Source organism: Carya illinoinensis, chromosome 8 (genome assembly GCF_018687715.1).
Source record: "Carya illinoinensis cultivar Pawnee chromosome 8, C.illinoinensisPawnee_v1, whole genome shotgun sequence".
In the NCBI taxonomy this organism is placed as follows: domain Eukaryota; kingdom Viridiplantae; phylum Streptophyta; class Magnoliopsida; order Fagales; family Juglandaceae; genus Carya; species Carya illinoinensis.
This window is the reverse complement of record NC_056759.1, coordinates 31,946,679-31,963,384: the sequence shown is the minus strand read 5'-3', so window position 1 is coordinate 31,963,384 and position 16,706 is coordinate 31,946,679. Positions and strand designations below refer to the sequence as shown.

Sequence of the window (16,706 nt, the reverse complement as noted above, 5' to 3'; positions counted from 1 at the left end):
TTGAGGCGAAATCCTAGTTGAGACCAAATATTAGAGAAATGATCTAGGCATTTCTTTGGCATAACCAAAAAGCTTTCCCAGCCGTCCTAAATGTCATGCCATCATTACATGGTGTGTTTCCATAGTCAACCCCCTTGAGCCTTCATGAGCCTTTATTGATTCTTTAAACTACATAAACCATGCCCGTTCTAAGCCTGAAAAACAATGAATCTACCGTTGATAGTTTGAGAAAATACTTTGGTGGAGAGTTACATTTAAAAGAGAAAATTGGTTACATGATGAAACGTATTATGTTTGCTCTATTTGATCAAAGAAAAAGAAGAAGAAGAAAGGAAGTGATTGAAAAAAAAAAAAAAAAAAAAAAGAGAAGAGGAGGAAAAAGAAAAAGAAAAGAAAAGAAAAGAAAAAGAAGTCGCCAAGCGGAATGTGAATTACCTCAAATTTTGTTAAGGGAAGTGTTGGTATTACATCAGTGATTACAGCAATTTTAATGCCACAAGTATGAGCATATTGCCAAGAAAGAGCTATGATTTGAATCATGTGAGTTTCTCTTTTAATGTTCTTTTCACTAAGTATTTTCCCAGTTTGATTTAATTTCCCATATCCAGTTCTTTCTTAACCCTCACCCTGTGGCCTATCATTACAACCTTAATAAAGACCTTTTGATCTTTGATTTTGGTGTTGACTACATTAGTGGAGAGGATTTCTGAAAATTGGACTTATGGGGTTAAGTTTTAAGAGAATTCTTCTGATTTTGGTTGTTCTACTTTTATCTGAGTTTGCAGGTGGTTTGAGGTTAAATTGACTATATCACACACACACTCAAGGTCTTAGCTTTAGGTTGAAGTAAACGCCTAACTCTTGCTTGACAAATTGCAAAATTTTTGATTGATTTTCTTGCTATCTTTGATGTTAAAAGAGTAAGATACTAGAGGTGAAATCTAAATTCATAAAAGCTTGGTGAATGATGATACTTCTCTTTGGGGTCGAGTTGATATTGCCTAAACTATCATTTGTTTTTCTTTTTGTTTGAGGACAAACAAAGTTGTAAGTTTGGGGGTATTTGATAGCTTGCAAAATTTCATATTGCAGATTTTACAAGTTCGCTCGAGCGGAGGCTTTTGGCCGCTCGAGCGAATTCAGGCAGATTCAAACGCTCGACTGCCGCTCGACAGGGAGCTCGAGCAGGTTGCTGAAAAATGAAGATCGCTCGAGCGGAGACATTGGCCGCTCGAGCGAAATCAGGCAGAGTCGAACGCTCGATGTGCGCTCGATAGGACGCTCGAGCGAAATCAGGCAGAGTCGAACGCTCGACGCGCGCTCGACACCCCGCTCGAGCGAACATCGTATTTTGACAGATTTTAGGTTTTCCGCCGTGGGACCATATAAAAGGCCATTCTTCACTCTAGAGCCGCGGTTTTTGACTGGAGAACACTCTTTGGGAGAGAAAAACATAGCTAGAGGGATTCAAATCATTTGTTTTGGAGACGGAATTCCAATTTATTGCACGTACGTTGGATTCTTACACGAGCACGGACGGTAGAAAGGCGTTGGATCGTTCTCTTGAGCTTTTGACGACCAGTTGAGGCTGCAAGGAGGATTTTTCAGTGTTTATTTTCTTCTTCCCATCTTCTCAGAACAATTATGGTGAATTCGTTTATGTTGAATTCCAATTCTAGCATGAGCTAAATTTTCTTCTTTCTAGGAAAACGATGTAACCTAATTCCGAACTATGCTTGTTTGTCCATGTTAATTTAATGCAATTCTCTATTTGTTTATCTGATTTATTCTGAGTTTAATGCTTCTAATTAACTGGCCATTGATTAGATGATTATTAATCTTGTGATTTGCTATCGAAAGAGGGAATCATAGGGTAGATCTTGGATATTTCAGCATAGGTAAGTATAGAGATCGAAAGACTTGTATGAACCTGTGTAGTAATTAAATCATTGGTCTTATTGCATTCTTGATTATTTAATTTGCATACTCTTGTGTGAATTGATAAACTAGAATCACTTCCAATTGACTATCGAAAGAGGCTTTTGGATGAATTAGAGATTTGCTAATAGACAAAAGAGGTTTAAGTTAAATTAGCTGGATGAGAAAAGCATAGTGAAGAATTATGGTGAAATCGATTTCCTAGAAGGTTTCTTCCCCATTGAATTTGATCTTCAAACATCAGTTTTACTTTCTTTGCTTATTTCTCTTGAGTTGATCTAGTTTTATTTGCTACTACAAAAACCTTAGTGATTCCTCTAGATAAAATTGAGATTAGCATAATTTTGGTATTTGGCAAGAGTAAGGTACCAATCCCTGAGGACGATACTCTTCTTATTACTTTACTATAAAACTACGATACTGTGCACTTGCAGTTTTGCACCGGTCAGTGGGAAAAAATATAGAGGGAAAGAAACTTATGGCAGTTTTATGAGAAAATTTCGAGAGAAGAGAGATAGTGTTACCAAAAAACAATAAATTTAATATTTGTTCTATCTACAATTTACACCAAATATGACTTTACTTTTAGAAATACTGGTGCTAAAACTCAGTCAGTGTCACTTTGCCTAATCCATTGCAACCAGTTTTTTCGTCTATAACAGCAAAATGGAACCATTTTTTTCCCTATTCCATTTAGAGAGCTCTAAGGCCCCTACTGCAAGTCGGAAATCGGGCGACAGGTGCATGTGTCACTTCTGGCCCAAATTCTGACTTAAAGGCATTCAGTCATAATCTAGTGCATGGTAACTTCACGCCATTGACTTTTCAACCAAACGCGATGACCAATTATGCGAATCAACAGTTCCCCTCATTTTAGGTTGAATCACTATTGTGAGACTGTCATTAGTAGGGTAAAACTAACCTGTCTCACGATGGTCTAAATCCACCTAATGTTTCCTCTTAGTGGGAACAGTCTCTTAGAGCATCCTCATTGACTTGGCCAAATGAGAAGGCTGACCAAAATTTGTATAATCTATGTCAAAAACATCCTACATTGAATTGGACATATCTAAAATAATTTAAATTTCTGCTATAGTGGTTGGTTAAAGATAGAGGACTAGAGTTTATTTATTAAATATTAAAATATTAAATTCTCATTGGATTCACTACATTGGATTAAATATGTTGCTAGATATTTGGTTAGTAATTAAGAAATTTAGATATAATTTTAGATGAGTTTAATCTCAAATTTTGGTTATTAGCATTAAATGACTTTTGATAATATGATTTTTATATTAATTTAATTAGAATATAATTATTTTTAATATTAAATTGGTAGTTAATATTTTTAATTAGAATATAAAATGTGATACAGATAAATTAAATAAAAAATTATTAATTTAATAATATTTTATTATATAGATAATAAATTGTTTACTATAAAATAGATAAATATAATAAAGTAATATTAAACTAAATTTTAAAGATAAATTTGGCAAGCCAATGAGACGCTCTTATAGTGGATAAACAATCCAACACCGACGAATTCTGCTTCACAATGATAGGAACAGTCTCTTAGGGGGTGAATAATCCAACACTGGCAAATTCTGCATGGGAACAGTCGACGTCGAAGATAAAAAAGCAACGTCGCTACGAAAGCTTGGCTGCCACAAGCCAGTTATCCGTAACTTTTCTGACCCAACCCATTTGTTCTTCCTCTTTTTCTTTATCTGGGTCTCATTGTTTCATCCCGCTGAAGATAATGATGGCTATCGACCAGCACATGCTCTGGGGGGGCTTCTTTGCCTCCCTGTTCGGTTTCGTTCTTCTCTACTCTCTCCGTCGTAGGAATTGTAGCAGTGCCAACAAGAAACAGCTCAAGAGGAAGAGTTTTCCAGAAGTATGCGCGAAACAGAGCTTTAGCGATGGAGAATCTCGCCCATTGGAGGGCTCCGGCACTGACGTTATCATCGTCGGCGCCGGTGTAGCGGGTGCCGCCCTCGCTTACACCCTCGGCAAGGTAATTGTTTTTTTTCTCAAGACAATAAAGAACTTCTAAAATTTGAAAATTCTCGACTTGAATTCTTTTTGCATTGGTATGAAAATTGGTGGGTCTTTTGAAATTTCCGGTACTATGAAACCAGAGAATTCTGGATAGCATATATATAGGCACTGATCAAATTCAGGAATCTGGCAGCAAGGCTTGAAAATAATTTTTATAAATTAGTTTTCGCATACTTATGGGCTTTGCTACATACAGTCGGGAAATACAGTCGACGTGCAGTCGGCTGTACGGAATGAATAAAAAAAAATTATAAAAAAATTATTTTATATTCAGAGGGACTTACATGAATTATAAAAAGTTATAAAAATAATTTTTTTTTTTCATGTAAGTCCCGTATTAATTTTTTTTTTACAGCCGACTGCACGCCGACTGCATTTCCCGACTGCACAAATCATTTCTGTTTATTTTATTGGGGAATCTGGGTCGGTGAATTTGTGTGGAAGTAAATTACGAAAGTGCAATAATAATAGAAAATTGTATTAGATAGTTTAATCAATAGGAATTGGAAGCGTGACAGAATGCACAGTGTTCCAAGGAAAGTGACAGCCACCTCACAAGTGGTTTAAGATTTACCAGTATTGAAGTTTTATCGCATGTAGCGGCATCTAATTATTAATGATTTCCCGTGACTTACTAGATATAATAGATGTAAACCGTGTTACGAAGTTCTTGTGTTTAAAGTTGCGTACTTTACCTGCAATATCACCCATCAACGACCACTTACCTTGAAATTGTTGATTTATTTCCTCTAACAAGTAGAATCTAAATTTTTTTTGCCACTAATTGCAGGACGGAAGACGGGTTCATGTGATTGAAAGAGACTTGACAGAGCCAGATCGAATTGTCGGTGAACTTCTGCTGCCTGGGGGATACCTAAAACTAGTCGAATTGGGCCTTGAAGGTATGCTTGGAAGTTCACATCGTTATGGTAATTTTCTGTATCCAAGTACAATAAAACTTTTTTAAGGATGATTGCAAACATGATTGTGAACTGACTCTTGTTCCAAGGAGAATTTAGGAGAATTTGTTGGCGTTGGTATAATGATTACTTAGTATTGGTTTTGGGTTGTGTATTGGTGACACAATTGTGATTGGATATCAGATTGCGTTGAGGAAATTGATGCTCAGTGGTTGGTTGGATACATTTTCTTCAAGGATGGGGAACATGTTAGACTGCCTTATCCTTTGGAAAAGTTTCATTCAAATGTGGCTGGAAGGAGCTTCCACAACGGGCGCTTTATACAAAGAATGAGAGAAAAAGCTGCCACTCTTCCCAAGTATTATTTCTTGCTGCTTATTTTCAACTTAGCGCAGTGAAGTTTTATGTTATCCTTGCTCTATGAATCTCCTACACTGTAGCTTGTTAAAATATTGCTTTGTCCTGGACTCTTGGTGCACATTCCATTTTTCTTGAATTTGGTCTTCAAGGTTTGCACCGTACTAAGCACATAGTTCACCGTACTAAGCACATGGTTATGTCCATGTTCAGTGTGCAATTGCAGCAAGGTACAGTTACATCCCTGCTTGAAGGAAATGGGACCATTAAGGGCGTTCAGTACAAAACAAAGGATGGCCAAGAACATAAAGCTTATGCTCCTCTTACAATTGTGTGTGATGGTTGCTTCTCAAATCTGCGCCGCTCTCTTTGTAACCCTACGGTGAAGTTACCATCTTGGAACTATCTAATAGTTTCAGTTTGCCTGGTGCAGTTAGAGTTGAGTTGGGAATTTCTCACTGGTCATATTTGGACGGTTATAATATATATTATCATAATCCAGGATCTAGAGAAATTAATTTGTTTTTTTGCATACACGTCTACTTTTTTGTGGTTGGGCATATGCATTCTTGCTCCATTCTATATTGGGGCTGACTTGTGGAAAACTAATATATTTCAACAGGTAGACGTGCCATCTTGTTTTGTGGGTTTAATCATGCAGAACTCTGAACTTTCATTTGCAAATCATGCAAATGTCATTGTCGCCGATCCTTCACTCATCTTGTTTTATCCAATCAGTAGTACTGAGGTTCGCTGTTTGGTTGATGTACCTGGTCAGAAATTACCTTCTGTTGATAATGGCGAAATGGCCAACTATTTGAAAACGGTGGTGGGTCCACAGGTATCTATTTTTTTGTGTAAATGATCTTTGATTATGAAGTCCACGACTCAATTCCAATGGCAGTACTACTTGTACTGTATTCAGTATGTGTTGGCTTCAACAAGAACATCTGTTCCTGCCCCTTGGATTAATCTAGAGAATTTCAATTACAGATTCCAGCTGAGTTTAAGGAGGCCTTCATATCTGCAGTTGATAAAGGAAATATTAGAACCATGCCAAATAGGAGCATGCCAGCAGATCCACTTCGTACTCCCGGAGCCCTTCTAATGGGTGATGCTTTGAACATGCGGCATCCTCTAACTGGTGGTGGGATGACTGTGGCACTTTCTGATATTGTCATACTCCGAGATCTTCTTAAGCCACTGCATGACCTGAATGATGCATCTTCATTGTCCAAGTATCTCGAATCCTTTTACACCTTGCGAAAGGTAACTCTCTAGAACAAAAAGCGTATTGCTGACTTGTATTGCTTATTCATGTGGTGCTAGTAGAATTGGATGGCAAAGTGTTCTTTCCGTTGCTGCCGAATTGCTTTGTTATATGATGATGTTTGAAAATTCAAGGAACCTTTTTTTTTGGGGTAAAAGTCAAGGAACTATTTAATGTCCAAGGGATGTCAATCCACACTAACGTTGTTGTTTGATATGGTTTGTTATTATAGCCAGTGGCATCTACAATAAATACTCTGGCTGATGTCTTCTACAAGGTGTTTTCTTCTTCTCCTGATCAAGCAAGGAAGGAGATGCGCCAAGCATGTTTTGACTATTTAAGCCTTGGAGGCATATTTTCAAAAGGACTGTTAGCTTTACTCTCTGGTCTAAACGCACGTCCATTGAATTTAGTTCTCCATTTCTTTGCGGTTGCTATATATGGTGCTGGTCGTCTGCTACTACCGTTTCCTTCACCCAAAGGCTTGTGGATTGGAGCTAGGTTGATTTCGGTGCGTATTCCACATATTTTTTTTTTTTTTTCATAGAATGCCAAGTCCAAATAGTTATTCTATCCGTTTTACATTTTGTATTTACATCTATAGGCATCAATTAATAACCCCATCTGTATAAATAAATATCCCCTACAACGCCTATTGAACAATTTTTCTACCTTCAGAGTGCATCCAGTATAATATTTCCCATTATCAAGGCAGAAGGAGTGAGACAGATGTTCTTCCCTGCCACCGTTTCAGCATACTATAGAGCTCCTCCTGTCATGCAAGACATCCAAAAGGATGTGGCAGAGATCAAGTAGCTGATGCTTTGTTGCAGTCCAGTAAAACCAGAGTCATCAAAAGCAAGCAAATATATGTATACAAACAAAAGGTGGGTGGGTAGGGGGAATTGATGGAATTTAATGTATCTTGTTACTTCCACTAGAGAGCATGTGGCATAATACTTATACATTGAGACCGCTATAAACTGCAGTAACTATATAAACAATCATTCTGTTATGCATTTTCTCTTTAACTTGTAGAAAATCTAATTTGTATGAAGAAAATCCAAAAAAAAAAAAAAAAAAAAAAAAAAAACAAACAAAGCAATTTTGGCCAGAGAATCTGGATAAATATGTTATGGGGTTTACTATGTGTGTGAGGACTGTGAAGCAGCTCCTGGATTATCTTGAAGTGTTGCTACTGAGCCTCACTAATAAGTATGGGACTACCCAATTAGGCCATGGATTTCAGAGTGTTTGTGTGAATTATGTTCCCGGTGATTCTGAGGTGAATGCGATTGTAGCTTGACAACTATGTAGAACCTTCGTGCACCTGATGCAAGCCAAAATCCAAGTTGGCCAAAGAACAGCCACAAGCAGAGATAAGAAGAAAATTATACCAGCTTCGGTTTGGGGAAGCCATTCATATGTCTTGTTCTGTGCGGCTCATGATGACCACATTGTCTGCACAAGTAGTGGTTGACTTGTCCTTTGTCCCTGCTTTCCTTCCTCCGGAACAACAAAAATGATAGATAACGTTAACGATGTGTTTCGAACACTGGTCACCGGGCCTGATGACCCTGCAACACGAGGAATGTGAAGGCGTTTTATCCCGCACAAACTGACTCTCGTTCCCGACAATAATTAACAATTTTTCTACTTGGAGAGAACTTCGTCTCGAGCTAAAACACACGACACACAGGTGAAACAAACAGATTAAGATCCGAATCATCAATGCGGTCTTGCCATTTACTCATCTGAGGTAAAGCACCCCTATTCAAACTCCTTTTCAGCAAACCGAAGTAAAATTGGTGAACAGAACCAACAAATTATAAGCATCGTCTCCCTGGTTTCCGTCTCATTCTGTCTCGTTTTTCGTTTTTTCATTTGATGTCATTGAATCTGGCGGGCTCAACTCCTAGTACGGTTGTATTTGATTCTAAATCTAATACTGGTTCTATGGCTCCGTTGATTATGGACCATCTTTATTCTTTATGCTTGTTTTGTTTTTGTTTGCTTGGATAGATGGTGGGGAGGAAAAGTAATTGAAGTTCTGAATTTTAGATCTTTCTAAATTTGCGAGCTGAATATATGGTAAGGCAAGCGTTTTGCTTAATGTTGGTGTAAAACTAAAAGAACGTATATGATAACATATATTTGTAATGAGTGATGAGTGATTTACCCAATGATTTTTTAATTTTGTTAGTTTGTAATGAGTGCTGTTTCCTCCACTGTTGCATAGTAAGGAAAAGCAAGTGAATCAGTACAGTTGTTACTTGACAACATATATTTGATTTTGATTTTACCGGCCTTTTTTGTTTTGGAGAGAGGGGGGGGGGGGGGGGGGGGGGGGGGGGGGGGGGGTGGTGGTTTTCAATTTCACGATTCCTTGAATTAGAATCATTAGGAGGGCAGTGGCTGGATTACAAGTTTCAGTGAGTATATAACTATGAAAACTGTTTCGTCCACACTACTTTGGAATCGCCAAGGTTTACAATCCTTGTATTGTGGACTTCTTGCTTTATATAAAACTAGTCATGTCAAGGAGGCAAGTAAGCTCCACACGACGTGGTGGAAGCTTCCCATTGGTGGGGGCCCTAAGTTTGGAGGAATAAATCCTAAATTGCTTGTGGATAAGGTCATATGCATGTTTATAAGTTTAGAACAAACCACTCTCTATTGAACCGATTTAATAAGATGACTTAGATCTATAAATTTCTTCATCTGATTCTCATATAAAATGTTTTCTATGGTCTCGGTGGGTGATTAGCTTTTGTACAACAGATGTTAACGACATTACCTGATGTTCTATAACTTTGTTCCAAACATTGTATAATCAATATTTTATTCATTTAATTGAAAAAAGTATAACCTATACTGTTTCTATCTGTAAGCTCTGTTTCATTTACCATTGTTGGCGAATTCTCCTGCAAAAATCCTACAAAAGAAATGGATGATGCTTATAGATTGTACCGTCTGTGGGTCATTCAATTCGGTGTCATAGATGTTGATTATATCCATTTATGGTGTGTCATTCAGGCAGTCAATATCTGTTAATTTGAGTGATGCAAATTAATATTATAATTTGTTTCTCTGTAAGTTTTATTAAATACTTACATTTGGCTTTACTAGCGCTTTGCTCCGTTGCAAGTGTATCTCTAGGCCATCGTCTTGGCTGTGGATTTTGCCTGACGCCTGTGCACAATTGTTTCTAAGAGTCCGTAATTCACTCCCACAACATAACACCAACCATTTATTTAGCCCTTATTTTTAGGGAATATGGTATAAATGCGCGCACATGATACAAGACACATGCAAACATGTGTAACAGAACAATTTCTACTGGTTATAACTTGTGGTCTGCAGTAGGTAAACTCAAAGAAAGAATGGAAATTCTATATTTTCGTCGGTTCAAGAGTGAAAATAATGTTGATCAACTCAAAATCTCAAGAGACAGCTTAACAATTTTGGTGAATTTTTGTATTTTGGTCGGTGAGTCTGAGCAGCACCATGGGTTGGTTAGTAGATAACCTTGATTCACAAGTCACTGATATTATGTCTTCTATGGGGCCCGATACAGCATGGGGGTGCCTGTTCCTCTGTTGTAAAAGCAAAGTTCGGTTCCTTCATTCTAACCAAAAAAATCTATTACTACCAATAATCCCCACAAGAGCATCGTCCTTCCTTAAAGCAGTGAAATCTATGAGAATCTCTGACAGTAATTTCCCTACCGGAAATGGCAGAGATTACTTTAATTGCATTGTGGCAATCCCCACAAATCCTTAGGTTCTTCACCACAAGTATTGGAGCTCCATCTTTGGTAGAGATCAGCCCAAATGCAACTGCTAGCTTCTCACTGTGATGCCCTAACCTAATCTCCTTCTCTCCCTGCACCGTTTCATCATTTTTTACCAAAGCCCATCTCACATCTGGCACATAACCAGCTCGCTTCATCTTGCACGACATCTCCTCTAAGTATTCATGAATTTCCTTTATCATTGGGTGTGAACTATCTTCAGCCACAAACACATGTATCCTCTTATTCACCTCTATCCAACTACAACCTGGTTTCTTCTTCACACCTCTATCTCGCATAAGCTTTCGAATTGTTGCCACCTCTTCCCATTTGCCAGCACTGGCATAAATATTGGCAAGCATGACATATGGAGCAGCATTTGAAGGTTCCAACTGAAGAAAGTGATTGCCAGACTTTACAGCTAGCTCCATGTTTCCATGCGTTCTACAGGCACCGAGTAATGCAGCCCAGCCAATGGAGCCAGGGCTAAATGGCATTGTCTCAATCAGACTTTCAGCTTCACTCAATTTTCCAGCACGACCCAAAAGATCTATCATGCATGAATAATGCTCTGCTTCTGGTTCAATTCCGAACTTCTCCTTCATCATATTGAAATAACTCTGACCCTCCTCAACTTTCCCGGTATGTGCACATGCAGAAAGGACAGAGATGAAGGTTATGTTAGTAGGCACAATATCTGTCTCCAACATTTGTTGAAAAAGATGTAATGATTCTGTTCCAATACCATGTTGAGCATAACCAGCAATCATTGAATTCAAAGAGACAGTATTACGATCCAGCATCCTATCAAATAGCCTCCTTGCATCTTGAAGATTCCCACATTTTGAGTACATTGCAATCAAGGCATTATTCACTGAAATTCGATTTGAAGGAATCTCAGATTTAATTGCCAGCGCATGAATCTGTTTTCCTTGAGAGGGAGATGACAAATTGGAGCATGCACTAATGACACAGACGAAACTACAATCATCAGGGCGGTAACCGACACGCTGCATCTGACGGAAGCAGTCAAGAGCATCTTCAGAGAAATTCTCATTCTGTGAAAATCCTGAAATCATTGTGTTCCATAGAACCAAATCTGGGCCAGGAATCTCTTCAAATACTTTGCCACAATGTGACATACCACCCCTGCATTTGGAATATAGATCAATCAAACCACTACCCACATGAGAATTCTGGTGAAACCCAGTTTTTATCAACTTAGCATGAAACTGAAGCCCACCCAACAAATCCTCCACACACGTAAATGCAGTCAAAACACTCGCCAAAGTGAACATATCAACATCAAATCCCCTTCGTTCCATTTCCTGAAACAATCCCAGCGCTTTTAATCCTTCCCTATGCTGGCCATAAGCCACAATCATTGAATTCCAAGACACCTCATCTCTAATCTCTGCCATCCCATAAAACACCTGCTTCGCCTCCTCCAGAAACCCCTTTTTACTATAAAACGTTACAAGCGCATTGTTAACCGAAACATAAGAATCAAACCCACCGGACACCGCCAAAGAGTGCAATTGCCTAATCATGCCAATGTCATCACAACAGGCCGTGATCGCCCCAGACAAAGTGAAGCCATCCATGTCAAGGCCCGTCTCTCTCATCCCCGCAAACACATCTAAGGCGGATTCACTATCACCGCGATCGGCATAGGCAGAAATGAGAGTGTTATAAGAGACAAGGTCCGGTTGGGGGATTTGATCGAACAACTGGTGGGCAACATCAGTCTTGGATTCTTTCGCATAGGCTCCAATGATGGCATTGAATGAGAAAACATTGGGGTCTGGGGTGCAGTCGAAGGCGTGGCGGGCGGCGGAGAGGCGACCAGATTTCGAGTAGAGAAGGATGAAGTGGTTGGAGAGGTAGGTGGAGGGAGGGACGAGGGACTTGACGTAGAGGGCGTGGAGGGACTTGCCAGTGAGGAGGTCTTTCTGGGCTATGCATGTTTTCAAAAGGTGACGAAAGGTTTGGAGGGACCATGACCGTGAGATTTGGTTCATCTAATGCCTTATCTACAACTGTCTTTACCAGTTGAGGCAAAGGCACGGTCATGTTTAAATACAAGCAACCGCGGTTTCACTATCTTTTATTTGGGTTTCATCCAAATTATCATTCGTGAAAAATAAAAAATAATAAAATTAAATTATTAAAAAAAAAAATTAAAACCTCCAACAAGCCTATGAATCTTTTTTGGGTTTTATATATTTGTTTGGAGTTCATAAATTTTTTTTTTTTTTTAAGAAATGTTTGGTCTACTAATAGTCAGATCTTCTATATCAATAAAAACTAAAAAATTTATATAATCCTGATTTATTATAAGAAGTCATGGTAGTTTGTAAATTTTACTTTTATGAGTTTTTTTTTTTTTTTTTTTTTTTTTTTTTTTTTTTTTTTTTTTTTTTTTTTTGTAAATTTAATTAGCACTTTTTTTATGTGGTTTGAGCAACAAAGATGGATTTCATTCAACAAGCTTGACAAAATCTTACGAACGAAGTGGAATTGATGGCTATGGGTTTGATTTTGGAGCACTCTATATTAGAAATTTTTGTTTTATTTCTTTTAGTTTTATCCCATCAAAATTAGTTTTTAAAGGGTCAAATTATATTCTTGTGCAAATTATAAATGCAAACTTAGTATAAATGAATCGATGATATGTTGGTTTAATAGTAAAAGATTTTCTCTTACCCAAATAAAATGGGACTCCTACGTATCCATTATGTTGTGATCAAACTAGGAATTAGAAGCATTTTTTGGATTGCATATTGATGCAAACCTAAATTAATATGGGGTATCTAGGTCCAAATTCTACGTTGATTATATTGAAGTACTACCTTAAGAAGATGAATATGTACAAATATGGAAAGAAAAGTTTAATATCTTTATTGGACTAAAGGTAATATTAGTTATTTTCCCTCGAACCATATATTTATATTCATTTTTACTTTATTAGTAAATATTTGGTTTCAAGTTTAGGAAGTGATTTTAATTTCGATTTAAGCCGCAAATTCTTAGTAAGATTTTTTGTTTATTTATGTATTTATTTCTCATACAATAATTTAGATTTTTTTATTTTTGAAAAAATATCATAATTTCGAATTTTGCAACTATTTAAGAAAAAATTGAATTTAACTATTAATTAATATTATTCAGAGATTTTTGTGTTTTGGACGAATCTCTTGTCTTCTTTGTTTTGTTTATTTGTTGAAACTAACTGTAAGAATTAATCTAAATTAGCTTCAATATCTTTTTTGAGGTGATGCCTCATCCAGTTTTCATGACTGGTGGTCGTGGTCATGGTTGTCACGGGCAGGTTCGAAACAAGGAAGTCCTGCACCACGATCATAGCATTCAGGATATGATGATTGAATATTTACAGAGACAAGTTGCAAAGTTAACCCAGCGTCTATTAGCGCATGATATCGGTGATCGTGAGATGAAATATCACAATTCCAATTCCAGTTTTGAAAACTCGTATCACAATCATGCTCTATTCTGAACGCATCGTGGTTTGGAGGAGCATCATAGGAACCTTGGTTTCAAAATTGATTTACCAGAATTTCCTGGTACTCTTCAAACTGAAGGTTTTGCTGATTTATTACATGAGATTAAGTGGATTTACTACTCTGAGGAAGAAGAGTTTGAATATGAATATTCTTCCATAAGGTGAAACTCTATACCAATCTACGATACTTAATTTGATGAAGATAACCTAGTCGATGTGGTAACTATTTTTATTGAAAATATAGAAAATTTGAAAAAATAAAATGTTGGTGAAGTTTTGATATTTGAAAATCATGAAACAACTTTTGAGACAATTAACTATATATGTTGCCTTTCTTGGAGTTGCGGATTTTTTTTCAAATTCTCCTAAACAAAATATTTTTTTTGGATTTGATATATGGGAAAAAACCTTAATTTTGGAATATAAGATGTTCAATTTTATTTTGCTTCGACTCGATCAAATCAATTTTAGTTTTTTTATGATCATTGGGAAGCTACAATAAAAGGAAAGAAAAATTGGTCTAATTGGACATCCAAAAGATCAATGCAAGAAAGTTTAGAATTCAACGACGAATTCTCTCCAACCTGATGAGAATGATGCAAACCCATATTGATATGGGATATCTAGATCCAAATTTTACGTTGATTAATACATTGAAGTACTACCTTAAGAAGATGAATCTATACAAATAGAGAATGAAAATCTTAATAGCTTCCTTGGACTAAGGGAAATATTAGTTATTTTCCCTCAAATCATATATTTTAATTCATTTTTACCTTATTAGTAAATATTTAATTTCAAATTCTGGAAGTGATTTGATTTCTATTGTAGCCAAATTTTTTATAGGATTCTTGTTTATTTATGTATTTATTTCTCATACAATAATTTAGATTTTTTTTATTTTTGAAAAAATTATCATAATTTAGAATTTTGCAATATTTAAGTCTGGCTTGTGGGCTTTATAAAAAAAATTTCAAATTTAACTATTAATCAATATTATTAAGAGTTTTCTTCTATATTTTGGATGAATCTCTTGCCTCCTCTATATTTTTTAATCTATTGAAACTAATAGTTAGAATTAATCTAAATTTTGTCCGACATCATGTATCTAAAATATAGCTCTCTCTCTCTCTCTCTCTCTCTCTCTCTCTCTCTCTCTCTCTCTCTCTCTCTCTCTCTCTCTCTCTCTCTCTCTCTCTCTCTCTCTCTCTCTGCGCGCGCGCGCGAATGGGTGCAAACTTGTTTAATTTGATGCACTATTTGGGAGTGGGAGGTGCTGCTCATAAGCCAGTTTAAGAGTTCACACAGCACACCGGTCTAATTTCTACACCACGTCATAGTTCAGTTTTAAATAAAAATCCGGTTTCAAATAAAAATTGAAAAACTTCTGCTATCCACTGCGAAGTTAGTGGTGATGATGGTGTTGAGCGTGCGCAGGCCGTCTTAGAAATTAGTAAAGAAATTATAGGTAAGTTGGTGAGGTATCTAAGAACAAAAACGAACCATCGGCCAACTCTTATACTAACCTTCTCTTAGTTTCTTGAATTTTTTTTTTTTGAAAAAAAAAAAAAGACCCTTCTCTTAGTTTTACTTTTAGATCTATAAAAAAACCTCATGTTTTGAGCTCCTGATCTACTGGATTTGTTGTCACTTTGTATAAATCAATTCCTGAGTTCTCAGATTCAATTGCAGCGTCAACTAATTTTCATTTTTTGAATTTGGGGTAGTTGTTGTGACCATTGGAGCTGCAATCTAGCTTCTACTCAATGTTTCTTTAATTTCGGCATGTGAAGAAAAAAAAAAAGAGGTTTTCAGTTGAGTTTTCGAGGGGTTAAAGGAGAAGCAAAATAGTTTTTGAAGATTTATGGAGAAATATGGAGAAATATAAAAACTTTTGAATAATGATGGAGAAACAGTTAAGTTTCATAGGTGGTGAGAGAAAGAAGGACAATGACTCACTGGGAAAAATGGACGACTTACCCTTCCATTTGCTTCATACGAATGATCAACATCATCGATTTCTAAATAATTTTCAGACAGGAGTTGAGATGATTTTCAGAACGAAATGAAATGTTTTACAGATTGCTTTTATCCAGAAAGGGATGAAGTGCTTATGGGAGAGTTAGAACGGAAGGGCTGTCGTTTTAAATTTTGAGGACAAAATTGACAATTAATAATTATTGATGTGGAAGAGGGTATGCTGTGACGCCCCCAATTCCCCACGCCCGAACACGAGGAAATCGAGACGTCCGGATGGTGACAACCCGGGTCATCATCCCATCGACGGGTGCCAAGTGTGTGCAAAGGCAACAAGTGTGCACAAGAAAAACGCAGCGGATAACGAAAGTCATATAACTAAGTACCAGAATTTTTTTCTTAACATAATACAGGCTGTTTAAAACATACATAAATAAAATATTACAAAAACCACAAATACAGTTTTAAACAAATATAAAACATATCATCAGCAACCCGGCGGAGCCGCATCCTCGGGCTCAGCCTCCTCCTCCTCATCCTCATCACCTGCACCAAAAGCTACGGAACCACAAATGGTTCCGCAGGTAAGTAAAACCCAAACACTACCAGATAAAAACACATAAAACTCAAACAAGATGCATGAACCATGCCCAAAGCCCAAAGCCCAAAAACACCAGTTTTCCACACACGCCAAAAACCCTTTTGGCTCAAAAACACATCCTTTCCGAAAAACACGCCAAAAGTCACATTTGGCTGCCAAAAGTCCATTTGGCCCAATATCTCGCCAGAAGTCCATCTGGCCCACGCCAAAAGTCTCATTTGGCCTCATAAACCATTATCCAATTTTTAACCGTATGCACCATG

General features: G+C 37.0%; 2 protein-coding genes across 5 annotated transcripts; one reads left to right on the top strand and one right to left on the bottom strand.

The window, feature by feature from the left end:
* The first annotated feature begins 3,626 nt into the window (after positions 1-3,626).
* LOC122318877 (squalene epoxidase 3-like) lies at positions 3,627-7,591 on the top strand. Of its 4 annotated transcripts, none has more exons than XM_043136596.1 (8): positions 3,627-3,958; positions 4,793-4,904; positions 5,106-5,280; positions 5,493-5,661; positions 5,902-6,120; positions 6,273-6,548; positions 6,782-7,060; positions 7,228-7,591. In XM_043136596.1, exons 1-8 carry the CDS (start codon positions 3,701-3,703, stop codon positions 7,363-7,365), a joined length of 1,626 nt encoding a protein of 541 aa, XP_042992530.1. In that variant the 5' UTR covers positions 3,627-3,700; the 3' UTR covers positions 7,366-7,591. The 4 variants fall into 4 exon arrangements, with proteins under 4 accessions (XP_042992530.1, XP_042992528.1, XP_042992529.1 ...); XM_043136594.1 differs by having other exon boundaries at positions 5,493-5,718; XM_043136595.1 differs by having other exon boundaries at positions 4,793-4,931.
* Positions 7,592-9,914: 2,323 nt separating this feature from the next.
* LOC122318876 (pentatricopeptide repeat-containing protein At3g49710) lies at positions 9,915-12,410 on the bottom strand. Its single transcript, XM_043136591.1, has one exon. It carries the CDS (start codon positions 12,361-12,363, stop codon positions 10,198-10,200), a length of 2,166 nt encoding a protein of 721 aa, XP_042992525.1. The 5' UTR covers positions 12,364-12,410; the 3' UTR covers positions 9,915-10,197.
* Between the last annotated feature and the right edge of the window lie 4,296 nt (positions 12,411-16,706).

Excerpts from the sequence above, each read along its gene's own strand:
- LOC122318877 (XM_043136593.1), top strand. The coding sequence starts at position 3,701 with ATGATGGCTATCGACCAGCACATGCTCTGGGGGGGCTTCTTTGCCTCC. Across the intron at positions 5,719-5,901 it reads TTTGCCTGGTGCAGTTAGAG|GTAGACGTGCCATCTTGTTT; the intron begins TTGAGTTGGGAA and ends ATATTTCAACAG. Across the intron at positions 7,061-7,227 it reads TTGGAGCTAGGTTGATTTCG|AGTGCATCCAGTATAATATT; the intron begins GTGCGTATTCCA and ends TTCTACCTTCAG.
- LOC122318876 (XM_043136591.1), bottom strand. The coding sequence starts at position 12,363 with ATGAACCAAATCTCACGGTCATGGTCCCTCCAAACCTTTCGTCACCTT.